Genomic DNA, 15,000 nt, shown 5'->3' with positions numbered 1-15,000 from the left:
ACACCCACACACACACTCCCTCACACACATACACATACTCCCACACACACTCCCTCACACACACACACCCACACACACTCCCTCCCACACATACACATACTCCCACACACACTCCCTCACACACACACCCACACACACTCTCCCACACACACTCCCTCACACACCCACACACACACTCCCTCACACACATACACATACTCCCACACACACTCCCTCACACACACACACCCACACACACTCTCCCACACACACTCCCTCACACACACTCCCACACCCACTCCCTCACACACATACACACACACCCACTCCCTCACACACACCCACCCACACACACACTCCCTCACACACACACTCCCACACACACCCACACACACACTCCCTCACACACATACACACACACCCACTCCCTCACACACACCCACCCACACACACACTCCCTCACACACACACTCCTCCCACACACACACACACCCACACACACATACACACAGACACTCCCTCACACACATACACACACACCCACTCCCTCACACACCCCCCACACACACTCCCTCACACACACACACTCTCTCACATACCCCCACACACACACCCACACACACACTCCCTCACACACATACACATACTCCCACACACACTCCCTCACACACATACACACACACCCACTCCCTCACACGCACCCACCCACACACCCCCTCCTTCACACACACCCCCACACACACTCCCTCACACACACACACTCCCTCACACACCCCCACACACCCACCCACATACACACTCCCACACACACTCCCTCACACGCACACACACACACTCCCTCACACACACCCACACGCACACTCACTCCCTCACACACACACACCCCCCACACATACACACACACCCACACACACTCCCTCACACACACCCACACCCTCATACACACACACCCCACACACACTCCCTCACACACACTCCCTCACACACACCCACACACTCCCTCACACACTCCCTTACACACACCCTCACACACACACTCCACACACACACACCCTCTCACACACACTCCTTCACACACACTCCCTCACACACACCAACACATATACACACACACCCTCAATCACACCCACCCACACCCCCTCACACACACCCTCACACACCCACACACACACACCCTCACACACACCCACATACACACACACACCCCACACACACACGTACACACACACACCCACACACACCCCCCACACACACACCCTCACACACACACCCCACATACACTCCCACACACACACACTCCCACACACACACATACACACCCACACACATCCACACACACACCCTCACACACACACCCTCACACTCACACACCCCACACACACACCCACACCCACACACACACACCCCCACACACACACACACACCCATGTGCACACACACACCCGCGCACACACAGAGACACACCCACACCCACACACACACACACACACACTGACACACAGACACACACACAATCACACACAGACACACACACACACACAAATACACACACATACACACTGACACACACAGACACCCAGACACTCACACACAGACTCAAACACAGACACACCAAGCACACACAGACACCCTCACCCACACACACACCCACACACACACACAGACACACCCACAGAGCTAATCAGCTCAATACCAGCGTCAGTCAGCACGGTCACACACACACCCGCACACACACACCCACACAACCCCCCCACACACACAGACACCCCCCCACACACACATACACACAAACACACTGACACACACACTGACACACACCAGACACACACACACAGACACACCCACACCCACATACACACAGACAGACACACAGAAAGACACAGACATATAGACTCACACAGACACATGCAAACTGGCACACACACAGACACACTCATACACATAGACACACACACAGACACACTCATACACATAGACACACCCACACACATAGACACACAAACACACTGACACACACACAGACACACTCATACACATAGACACACCCACACACATAGACACACAAACACACTGACACACACACAGACACACTCATACACATAGACACACAAACACACTGACACACACACAGACACACTCATACACATAGACACACCCACACACATAGACACACAAACACACTGACACACACACAGACACACTCATACACATAGACACACCCACACACATAGACACACACACAGACACACCCACACACATAGACACACAAACACACTGACACACACACAGACACACCCGCACCCACACACACACAGACTCACACAGACACATACACACACACACACACCCACCCACACACACACACACACAGACTCTCACGGGGTACAGTCCCACAGACAATGAGTCAAATGAGAGATTGGCAACAACTCCCATTTACTCCCCCCCACTCCCCGTGAGAGTGAGTCCCCCATTTACTCCCCCCCACTCCCCGTGGGGAGTGAGTCCCCCATTTACTCCCCCCCACTCCCCGTGGGGAGTGAGTCCCCCATTCTCCCCCCACTCCCCGTGGGGAGCGAGTCCCCCATTCTCCCCCCCCACTCCCCGTGGGGAGTGAGTCCCCCATTCTCCCCCCCCCACTCCCTGTGGGAGCGAGTCCCCCATTCTCCCCCCCCCACTCCCCGTGGGGAGCGAGTCCCCCATTCTCTCCCCCCACTCCCCGTGGGAGTGAGTCCCCCATTCTCTCCCCCCACTCCCCGTGGGATTGAGTCCCCCATTCTCTCCCCCCACTCTCCGTGGGAGTGAGTCCCCCATTCTCTCCCCCCACTCTCCGTGGGAGTGAGTCCCCCATTCTCCCCCCACTCCCCGTGGGAGTGAGTCCCCCATTCTCTCCCCCCACTCCCCGTGGGAGTGAGTCCCCCATTCTCCCCCCACTCCCCGTGGGAGTGAGTCCCCCATTCCCCCCCACTCCCCGTGGGAGCGAGTCCCCCCCCCCCCCAATGAGGGAGTGAGAGCCAGTCCAATGCCCCTTTGCTGTGTGCACTGTATTATGGTGAGATGATCACTCTGTGACGCACTTTCATACAGTAGACCCCGGCCGTGTGAATCCCCTGGGGATCGGAGGCTGGCCAGACCATAGTCCGTGATCTTTAAAACAAACCGACTGTCAACCACACAGTTGGAGGATTTCAGGTTTCCGTGGCAACCAATGACGCTGTTGTGCAGAAAAGCCATTCCCTGGAAAAAGTGGAGAGAGAGAGAGAGAGAGAGAGAGAGAGATCAGGATTCTAGTGTGTGCAGGGAGGGGTTTGGGTCAGGCTGGAAGCTGGAAGAGACCTCTCCCAAGACAAGTTCCTAACTAACCACTCACTTTGTTCCCCTGAGAATGTGGAAGCAGGGCCATTCGGCCCATCGAGTTCACGCTGACCCTCTAAAGAGCTTCCCACACAGACCCATCCCACTACCTTACCTCGAGAACCTTAGATTTCCAAACATTAGCCCACCCTAAGCTGTACATCCCTGGACACTATGGGACAATTTCCCATGGCCAATCCACCCTAACCTGTACATCCCTGGGGCACTATGGGACAATTCCCCATGGCCAATCCACCCTAACCTGCACATCCCTGGGCACTATGGGACAATTTCCCATGGCCAATCCACCCTAACCTGTACATCCCTGGGGCACTATGGGACAATTCCCCATGGCCAATCCACCCTAACCTGCACATCCCTGGGCACTGTGGGACAATTTCCCATGGCCAATCCACCCTAACCTGCACATCCCTGGGCACTATGGGACAATTTCCCTTGGCCAATCCACCCTAACCTGCACATCCCTGGGCACTATGGGACAATTTCCCATGGCCAATCCACCCTAACCTCCACATCCCTGGGCACTATGGAACAATTCCCCATGGCCAATCCACCCTAACCTGCACATCCCTGGGCACTATGGGACAATTTCCCACGGCCAATCCACCCTAACCTGCACATCCCTGGGCACTATGGGACAATTTCCCATGGCCAATCCACCCTAACCTGCACATCCCTGGGCACTATGGGACAATTTCCCATGGCCAATCCACCCTAACCTGCACATCCCTGGGCACTATGGGACAATTCCCCACGGCCAATCCACCCTAACCTGCACATCCCTGGGCACTATGGGACAATTCCCCACGGCCAATCCACCCTAACCTGCACATCCCTGGGCACTATGGGACAATTTCCCATGGCCAATCCACCCTAACCTGCACATCCCTGGACACTATGGGACAATTCCCCATGACCAATCCACCCTAACCTGCACATCCCTGGGCACTATGGGACAATTCCCCATGACCAATCCACCCTAACCTGCACATCCCTGGACACTATGGGACAATTTCCCATGGCCAATCCACCCTAACCTGCACATCCCTGGGCACTATGGGACAATTTCCCACGGCCAATCCACCCTAACCTGCACATCCCTGGACACGATGGGAAAACTTCCCACGGCCAATCCACCCTGACCTACACATCCCTGGGCACTATGGGACAATTTCCCACGGCCAATCCACCCTAACCTACACATCCCTGGGCACTGTGGGACAATTTCCCACGGCCAATCCACCCTAACCTGCACATCCCAGGGCACTATGGGACAATTTCCCATGGCCAATCCACCCTGACCTACACATCCCTGGACACTATGGGCCAATTTCCCATGTCCAATCCACCCTAACCTGCACATCCCTGGGCACTATGGGACAATTTCCCATGGCCAATCCACCCTGACCTACACATCCCTGGACACTATGGGACAATTTCCCATGGCCAATCCACCCTGACCTACACATCCCTGGGCACTGTGGGACAATTTCCCACGGCCAATCCACCCTAACCTGCACATCCCAGGGCACTATGGGACAATTTCCCATGGCCAATCCACCCTAACCTGCACATCCCTGGGCACTATGGGACAATTTCCCACGGCCAATCCACCCTAACCTGCACATCCCTGGACACTATGGGACAATTTCCCATGTCCAATCCACCCTAACCTGCACATCCCTGGGCACTATGGGACAATTTCCCATGGCCAATCCACCCTGACCTACACATCCCTGGGCACTATGGGACAATTTCCCATGGCCAATCCACCCTAACCTGCACATCCTTGGGCACTATGGGACAGTTCCCCACGGCCAATCCACCCTAACCAGCACATTATTATAGACTGGAATATTAAACACCATTATACAGGACAGCGTTATTTATGATTAGATTACTTACAGTGTGGAAACAGGCCCTTCGGCCCAACAAGTCCACACTGACCCTCCGAAGAGCGACCCAGCCTGACCCATTCCACTACATTTACCCCTTCACCTAACAACATGGCCAGTCCACCCTAACCAGCACATCTTTGGACTATGGGAGAACACCGGAGCAAACCCACACAGACACGGGGGAGAATTTGCGAACTCCAGACCGACAGCTGCCCGAGGCTGGCATCGAACCCAGGTCCCTGGTGCTGTGAGGCAGCGGTGCTAACCTCTGAGACACCCCATTCTTCTCCCCCAACTCCCCTCTGTGTCCCCAAACCCTACCACATCCCATTGACCAGCCCTTAGCTGCACTGAACAGCTACAGCAAGCAAGTGTTCCAGAGTTGGAAACAGGCCCTTCGGCCCAGCTCACCCATACCTCGAACTGGCCCTTACCTTGACAATGTCGTTAATCAGCGAGTAGCGAAACATCCAGTCCAGGGTAATGCTCTCATTTTCCAAAATGTCCTGGTGAGGAACAGATATGTTTCTGATGAGAAGGGAAGGGTTTGGTCGTCCCCCTCAGGGAGGCACGGTTTCTATGGTAACGTGGGTCTTCCACACCCATGTTGGAGATGCAGCTATTGCTGGTTCGGGCCTAGTCCCCCAGGCTCCCCACCTTCAGGGGGTATCAGAGACACACCCACTCACACACACCCCACACACACACTCACACACACACACACCCAACCACACACACACACACACCCAACCACACACACCCCACACACACTCACACACACACACACTCACACACACACACTCACACACCCAACCACACACACACCCCACACACACTCACACACACACTCACACCCAACCACACACACACTCACACACACACTCACACACACACTCACACACACACACACTCACACACACACTCACACTCACACACACACACACACACACACACTCACACACTCATACACACACTCACACTCACACACACACACACTCACAAACACACACTCACACACACACCCCACACACTCACACACACACACTCACAAACACACACCTCCCCCCACACACACACCCCACACACACATCCACACCCACACACACACCCCGCCCACACACACCCTACACACACACCCCCACACACCCTCACACACAACCCCCACACACACACCCCACACACACCACACCCACACACACACTCACACACACACTCCCCCACACACACACACCCCCCACACACACCAACACCCACACCCACACACACACTCAGACACACACACCCCGCCCACATACACACCCTACACACACACCCCTACACACACACACACACACCCCACACACACAGACCCACTCACACACACGCCCCACACACACACACCCCCCACACACACACCCACACACACACACCCACACACACACACTCACACACACACACCACACACACAAACCCACACACGCACTCACACACACCCACCCCACACACACACACCCACACACACACACACGCCCCACACACACACGCACTCACACACACCCACCCCACACACACACACCTCCCTCACACACACACACCCAAATGCACACACACCCACACACAGACATGCTCACCTCTATACACACACACACCCCCACACACCCACACACACACACCACCCACACACACACACATACACATACACACACACCCACACACCCACCCACCCACACCCACACCCACACACATACCCACTCCCACACATACACCCACACACTCACACACACACTCACACACACCTTCACACACACACACACACACCCACACCCACACACAGACACCCACTCACATATACAGCCACACACACTCACACACACCTTCACACACACACACACACACACACACCCACACACAGACACCCACTCACATACACAGCCACACACACTCACACACACCCAAACACACATACACACACCCACACACACTCACACACACACACACACACCCAAACACCCACACACACTCACTCACACCCAAATACACACACACACACCCACACACACCTTCACACACACGCACCCACCCACACCCACACACACAGACACCCACTCACATACACAGTCTCACACACACCCAAACACACACTCACACACACACCCCTGACACACACTCACCCCCCCCCCCCACACATACACACACAGACACACACACTCACCCACACATACTCACACACCTACAAACACACCCTACACACACCCCACACACTAACACCCTTCCCCATGGCCATCCAGTCCCACAGAGAGACTAGCACCCACAGCTCTCCTGGCTCAGAGTGTGGAAATACCACCCACTGTTCCCGGTGATCTCCTCAGTAGCTACAGGGCAGCGTCTGGAGGGAATCTGAAAGGGAAGTGCCCCCCCTTTCCTATCGTCAGCTGGAGCGTCCCGACCATTCGGACCACCCAATGTGGAATGGGGTGCTGGGTGTATGGACCCTCCATACCTGTAAGCTTCCACGGGTACAGTACTCAGTAACAATCCAGATGTTAGGGGGGTCAACGCTTGCTCCAATAAAGCGGGTTAGATGCTCATTCTGAACATCTCTCATCTGCAAGAGCAAAGGGAAAGGCACAATCACAGACAGGCTGGGGCTCAGAGTAACAGTCACACAGAGTGACAGCACTGAATGAGGCCAATCGGTCCATCAGACCCACACAAGGGGCCAGCAGTAACTCAATACCCATTCACCGTGAACGAGAGGGAGTTAGTTCAGCTGATCACTCGATAGTTACTGTTAGTAGGCCGGAAAAATGTGCAGGTTAAAAGAAGAGACCATACCCTCTCTGTACACAATCCCGATGGACCCAAACCCCTTCCCATTCACTCCCACGCTACACAATCCCAATGGACCCAAACCCCTTCCCATTCCCTCCCACTGGACACAATCCCAATGGACCCAAACCCCTTCCCATTCCCTCCCACTGTACACAATCCTAATGGACCCAAACCCCTTCCCATTCCCTCCCACTGTACACAATCCCAATGTGCCCAAACCCCTTCCCATTCACTCCCACTGTACACATTCCCAATGGACCTAAACCCCATCCCTTTCACTCCCACTCTACACAATCCCAATTGACCCAAACCCCTTCCCATTCACTCCCAGTGTACACAATCCCAATGGACCCAAACCCCATCCCATTCACTCCCACTGTACACAATCCCAATGTGCCCAAACCCCTTCCCATTCACTCCCACTGTACACAATCCCAATGTGCCCAAACCCCTTCCCATTCACTCCCACTGTACACAATCCCAATTGACCCAAACCCCATCACATTCACTCCCACTCTACACAATCCCAATTGACCCAAACCCCTTCCCATTCACTCCCAGTGTACACAATCCCAATGGACCCAAACCCCATCCCATTCACTCCCACTGTACACAATCCCAATGTGCCCAAACCCCTTCCCATTCACTCCCACTGTACACAATCCCAATTGACCCAAACCCCATCCCATTCCCTCCCACTGTACACAATCCCAATGGACCCAAACCCCTTCCCATTCACTCCCAGTGTACACAATCCCAATGGACCCAAACCCCATCCCATTCACTCCCACTCTACACAATCCCAATGGACCCAAACCCCTTCCCATTCACTCCCACTCTACACAATCCCAATGGACCCAAACCCCTTCCCATTCACTCCCACTCTACACAATCCCAATTGACCCAAACCCCATCCCATTCACTCCCACTCTACACATTCCCAATGGACCCAAACCCCATCCCATTCACTCCCACTGTACACAATTCCGATGGACCCAAACCCCTTCACATTCACTCCCACTGTACACAATCCCAATGGACCCAAACCCCATCCCATTCACTCCCACTCTACACAATCCCAATGTGCCCAAACCCCTTCCCATTCACTCCCACTGTACACAATCCCAATTGACCCAAACCCCATCCCATTCCCTCCCACTGTACACAATCCCAATGGACCCAAACCCCTTCCCATTCACTCCCAGTGTACACAATCCCAATGGACCCAAACCCCATCCCATTCACTCCCACTCTACACAATCCCAATGGACCCAAACCCCTTCCCATTCACTCCCACTCTACACAATCCCAATGGACCCAAACCCCTTCCCATTCACTCCCACTGTACACAATCCCAATTGACCCAAACCCCATCCCATTCCCTCCCACTCTACACAATCCCAATGGACCGAAACCCCTTCCCATTCACTCCCAGTGTACACAATCCCAATGGACCCAAACCCCTTCCCATTCCCTCCCACTCTACACAATCCCAATGGACCCAAATCCCTTCCCATTCCCTCCCACTGTACACAATCCCAATGGACCCAAACCCCATCCCGTTCATTCCCACTGGACTCAATCCCAATGGACCCAAACCCCTTCCCATTCCCTCCCACTGTACATAATCCCAATGGACCCAAACCCCATCCCATTCGCTCCCACTCTACACAATCCCAATGGACCCAAACCCCTTCCCATTCACTCCCACTCTACACAATCCCAATGTGCGCAAATCCCTTCCCATTCTCTCCCACTGTACACAATCCCAATGGACCCAAACCCCTTCCCGTTCCCTCCCACTCTACACAATCCCAATGGACCCAAACCCCTTCCCATTCACTCCCACTGTACACAATCCCAATGGACTCAAACCCCATCCCATTCACTCCCACTCTACACAATCCCAATGGACTCAAACCCCTTCCCATTCACTCCCACTGTACACATTCCCAATGGACTCAAACCCCTTCCCATTCACTCCCACTGTACACATTCCCAATGGACTCAAACCCCTTCCCATTCACTCCCACTCTACACAATCCCAATGGACTCAAACCCCTTCCCATTCCCTTCCACTCTACACAATCCCAATGGACTCAAACCCCTTCCCATTCACTCCCACTCTACACATTCCCAATGGACTCAAACCCCTTCCCATTCACTCCCACTGTACACATTCCCAATGGACTCAAACCCCTTCCCATTCACTCCCACTCTACACAATCCCAATGGACTCAAACCCCTTCCCATTCACTCCCACTCTACACAATCCCAATGGACCCAAACCCATTCCCATTCCCTCCCACTGTACACAATCCCAATGGACCCAAACCCCTTCCCATTCACTCCCACTGTACACACTCCCAATGGACTCAAACCCCTTCCCATTCCCTCCCACTGGACACAATCCCAATGGACCCAGACCATTTCTCAATCTCTCAGAGGGTATGATGGAAAATGGAAGACACTGCTCTGAGACCTACGTGTTTGAGTTCGAAAAGCACGTTGCGAGTGAGTTCCACCCTTTTCTGGTTGATGTGTTTAATGGCCACAACATTTCCCTATGGAGAGAAACCAGAGGAGATCAGGAATCGGCAGCAGGCAGCTGTAGATATGAGGAGGTGACCCGTCCCTCAGAGTGTGAATGGGCACCTTGGTCATGGCCATTCTCGAACAGCCATATCCTCTTCACTACACGGGATCCCACTGCTCCAACTGATCGTCAGGGTCTGCCAGTGCAGACTAACCCAGACACAGCGGGGCATCCCATCAGCCCAGTCAGCATCTCGGACATTCACCCTCCCCCACTCCCCGTGGGAGTGAGTCCCCCATTCTCCCCCCCACTCCCCGTGGGAGTGAGTCCCCCATTCTCCCCCCACTCCCCATGGGAGTGAGTCCCCCATTCTCCCCCCCCCACTCCCCGTGGGAGTGAGTCCCCCATTCTCCCCCCACTCCCCATGGGAGCGAGTCCCCCATTCTCCCCCCACTCCCCGTGGGGAGCGAGTCCCCCATTCTCCCCCCCACTCCCCGTGGGGAGTGAGTCCCCCATTCTCCCCCCCCACTCCCCGTGGGAGTGAGTCCCCCATTCTCCCCCCCACTCCCCGTGGGGAGTGAGTCCCCCATTCTCCCCCCCCACTCCCCGTGGGAGCGAGTCCCCCATTCTCTCCCCCCACTCCCCGTGGGGAGTGAGTCCCCCATTCTCCCCCCCACTCCCCGTGGGAGCGAGTCCCCCATTCTCCCCCCCCACTCCCCGTGGGGAGCGAGTCCCCCATTCTCTCCCCCCACTCCCCGTGGGGAGCGAGTCCCCCATTCTCCCCCCCACTCCCCGTGGGAGCGAGTCCCCCATTCTCCCCCCACTCCCTGTGGGAGTGAGTCCCCCCACTGCCGGGGAAGTAAGAGCCCCCAGCAGTTGCTGTGTTGTTGTGTGACCCACCAATCCCTGATGAGCTGATCCCACAGGGAGGTTCGGTGACGTTGCCTGTGATGCTCTACCTTGTAATATGCCGTCTTGGCAAAGACCTGGCACTGCCCATCGCTTGGCACCGATAAGCCACAGTTCGAACCACGCTGCAAGAGACCAATTGGTGTCAATCACAAATTCAAACTTCCTTCAAACCAGGCCCACCCCCCTGTCCCTGGGGAAACCCACCCCCCTGTCCCTGGGGGGTTCTCAACCCCTGACCTTGGGGGTCCCACCCCTGTCCCTGGGGGATTCCACCCCTGACCCTGGGGTATCTCACCCCTGACCCTGGGGGTCCCACCCCTGTCCCTGGGGGTCCCACCCCCTGACCCTGGGGGATCTCACCCCTGACCCTGGGGGTCCCACCCCTGTCCCTGGGGGATCCCACCCCCTGACCCTGGGGGTCCCACCCCTGACCCTGGGGGTCCCACCCCTGTCCCTGGGGGATCTCACCCCCCTGTCCCTGGGGGATCTCACCCCTGACCCTGGGGGTCCCACCCCTGACCCTGGGGGATCTCACCCCCTGACCCTGGGGGATCTCACCCCCTGACCCTGGGGGTCCCACCCCTGACCCTGGGGGTCCCACCCCTGTCCCTGGGGGTCCCACCCCCTGACCCTGGGGGATCTCACCCCTGACCCTGGGGGTCCCACCCCTGTTCCTGGGGGATCCCACCCCCTGACCCTGGGGGTCCCACCCCCTGACCCTGGGGGTCTCACCCCTGACCCTGGGGGTCCCACCCCTGTCCCTGGGGGATCCCACCCCCTGACCCTGGGGGTCCCACCCCCTGACCCTGGGGGTCCCACCCCTGACCCTGGGGGGTCCCACCCCCTGACCCTGGGGGATCTCAACCCGCTGACCCTGGGGGTCCCACCCCCTGACCCTGGGGGATCTCAACCCGCTGACCCTGGGGGATCCCACCCCCTGACCCTGGGGGATCTCAACCCGCTGACCCTGGGGGATCTCACCCCCTGACCCTGGGGGTCCCACCCCTGACCCTGGGGGTCCCACCCCTGTCCCTGGGGTATCTCACCCCCCTGTCCCTGGGAGATCTCACCCATGTCCCTGGGGGTCCCACCCCCTGACCCTGGGGGATCCCACCCCCTGTCCCTGGGGGTCCCACCCCCTGACCCTGGGGGATCTCAACGCGCTGACCCTGGGGGATCTCACCCCCTGACCCTGGGGGTCCCACCCCTGACCCTGGGGGTCCCACCCCTGTCCCTGGGGTATCTCACCCCCCTGTCCCTGGGGGATCTCACCCCTGACCCTGGGGGTCCCACCTCCTGACCCTGGGGGATCTCAACCCGCTGACCCTGGGGGATCTCACCCCCTGACCCTGGGGGTCCCACCCCCTGACCCTGGGGGATCTCAACCCGCTGACCCTGGGGGATCTCACCCCCTGACCCTGGGGGTCCCACCCCTGACCCTGGGGGTCCCACCCCTGTCCCTGGGGTATCTCACCCCCCTGTCCCTGGGGGATCTCACCCCTGACCCTGGGGGTCCCACCCCTGTCCCTGGGGGATCTCACCCCCTGACCCTGGGGGATCTCACCCCCTGACCCTGGGGGTCCCACCCCTGACCCTGGGGGATCTCACCCCCTGACCCTGGGGGGTCCCACCCCTGACCCTGGGGGTCCCACCCCTGACCCTGGGGGATCTCACCCCCTGACCCTGGGGGTCCCACCCCCTGACCCTGGGGGATCTCACCCCCTGACCCTGGGGGTCCCACCCCCCTGTCCCTGGCGGGTCCCACCCCCTGACCCTGGGGGTCCCACCCCCTGACCCTGGGGGTCCCACCCCTGTCCCTGGGGGTCCCACCCCTGACCCTGGGGGATCTCACCCCCTGACCCTGGGGGATCTCACCCCCTGACCCTGGGGGTCCCACCCCCTGACCTTGGGGGCCCCACCCCTGACCCTGGCGGGTCTCACCCCCTGACCCTTGGGGTTCCCACCCCTGACCCTGGGGGATCTCACCCCCTGACCCTGGGGGTCCCACCCCCTGACCTTGGAGGACCCACCCCTGTCCCTGGGGGGTCCCACCCCCTGACCTTGGAGGTCCCCACCCCCTGACCTTGGAGGTCCCCACCCCCTGACCTTGGAGGTCCCACCCCCTGACCCTGGGGGGTCCCACCCCTGACCCTGGGGGGTCCCACCCCCTGACCTTGGAGGTCCCACCCCTGACCCTGGGGGATCCCACCCCCTGACCCTGGGGGATCCCAACCCCTGACCTTGTGGGTCCCACCCCCTGACCCTGGGGGGTCCCACCCCCTGACCCTGGGGGATTCCAACCCCGGACCCTGGGGGGTCCCACCCCCTGACCTTGTGGGTCCCACCCCCTGACCTTGTGGGGTCCCACCCCCTGACCTTGTGGGTCCCACCCCCTGACCCTGGGGATTCCACCCCCTGACCCTGTGGGTTCCACCCCCTGACCTTGTGGGGTCCCACCCCCTGACCTTGTGGGTCCCACCCCCTGACCCTGGGGATTCCACCCCCTGACCCTGGGGGATCCCACCCCCTGACCTTGTGGGTCCCACCCCCTGACCCTGGGGATTCCATCCCCTGACCCTGGGGGATCCCACCCCCTGACCCTGTGGGTCCCACCCCCTGACCCTGGGGATTCCACCCCCTGACCCTGGGGGGTCCCACCCCCTGACCCTGGGGGTCCCACCCCCTGACCCTGGGGATTCCACCCCCTGACCCTGGGGGATCCCACCCCCTGACCCTGTGGGTCCCACCCCCTGACCCTGGGGATTCCACCCCCTGACCCTGGGGGGTCCCACCCCCTGACCCTGGGGATTCCACCCCCTGACCCTGGGGGGTCCCACCCCCTGACCTTGTGGCTCCCACCCCCTGACCCTGGGGGATTCCACCCCCTGACCCTGGGGGATTCCACCCCTGACCCTGGGGGATCCCAACCCCTTGACCCTGGGAGGTCCCAACCCCTGACCGTGGGGGCTCCCACCCCCTGATCCTGGGGGATCCCAACCCCTTGACCCTGGGAGGTCCCAACCTCTGACCCTGGGGGATTCCACCCCCTGACCCTGGGGGATCCCACCCCCTGACCCTGTGGGATTCCAACCCCCTGACCCTGGGGGATCCCACCCCCTGACCCTGGGGATTCCACCCCCTGACCCTGGGGGATCCCTCCCCCTGACCCTGGGGGTCCCACCCCTGACCCTGGGGGATCCCACCCCCTGACCCTGGGGGGTCCCACCCCCTGACCTTGTGGCTCCCACCCCCTGACCCTGGGGGATTCCACCCCCTGACCCTGGGGGATTCCACCCCTGACCCTGGGGGCTCCCACCCCCTGACCCTGGGGGATTCCACCCCCTGACCCTGGGGGATTCCACCCCCTGACCTTGTGGGTCCCACCCCCTGACCCTGGGGGGTCCCACCCCCTGACCCTGGGGGGTCCCACCCCCTGACCCTGGGGGATTCCACCCCCTGACCCTGGGGGGTCCCACCCCCTGACCCTGGGGG

General features: G+C 58.8%; 1 protein-coding gene across 2 annotated transcripts in view; it reads right to left on the bottom strand.

The window, feature by feature from the left end:
• LOC140453943 (atrial natriuretic peptide receptor 1-like) overlaps positions 1-15,000 on the bottom strand; it is a 132,998-nt gene that overhangs the window by 54,606 nt on the left and 63,392 nt on the right. For both annotated transcript variants that reach the window (XM_072548812.1, XM_072548811.1), the window contains exons 9-13: positions 11,556-11,630; positions 10,547-10,624; positions 7,729-7,833; positions 5,684-5,755; positions 3,054-3,213 (exon numbers count right to left, since the gene is read on the bottom strand). In XM_072548812.1, coding sequence (XP_072404913.1) covers positions 3,054-3,213; positions 5,684-5,755; positions 7,729-7,833; positions 10,547-10,624; positions 11,556-11,630 — 490 coding nt within the window. The remainder of the gene's footprint in view (positions 1-3,053; positions 3,214-5,683; positions 5,756-7,728; positions 7,834-10,546; positions 10,625-11,555; positions 11,631-15,000) is intronic.

The sequence above is a fragment of the Chiloscyllium punctatum genome, chromosome 28 (assembly GCF_047496795.1).
Source record: "Chiloscyllium punctatum isolate Juve2018m chromosome 28, sChiPun1.3, whole genome shotgun sequence".
In the NCBI taxonomy this organism is placed as follows: Eukaryota; Metazoa; Chordata; class Chondrichthyes; order Orectolobiformes; family Hemiscylliidae; genus Chiloscyllium; species Chiloscyllium punctatum.
Note: the sequence above shows the minus strand (reverse complement) of the source record. Positions and strands in the feature narration are given on the sequence as shown.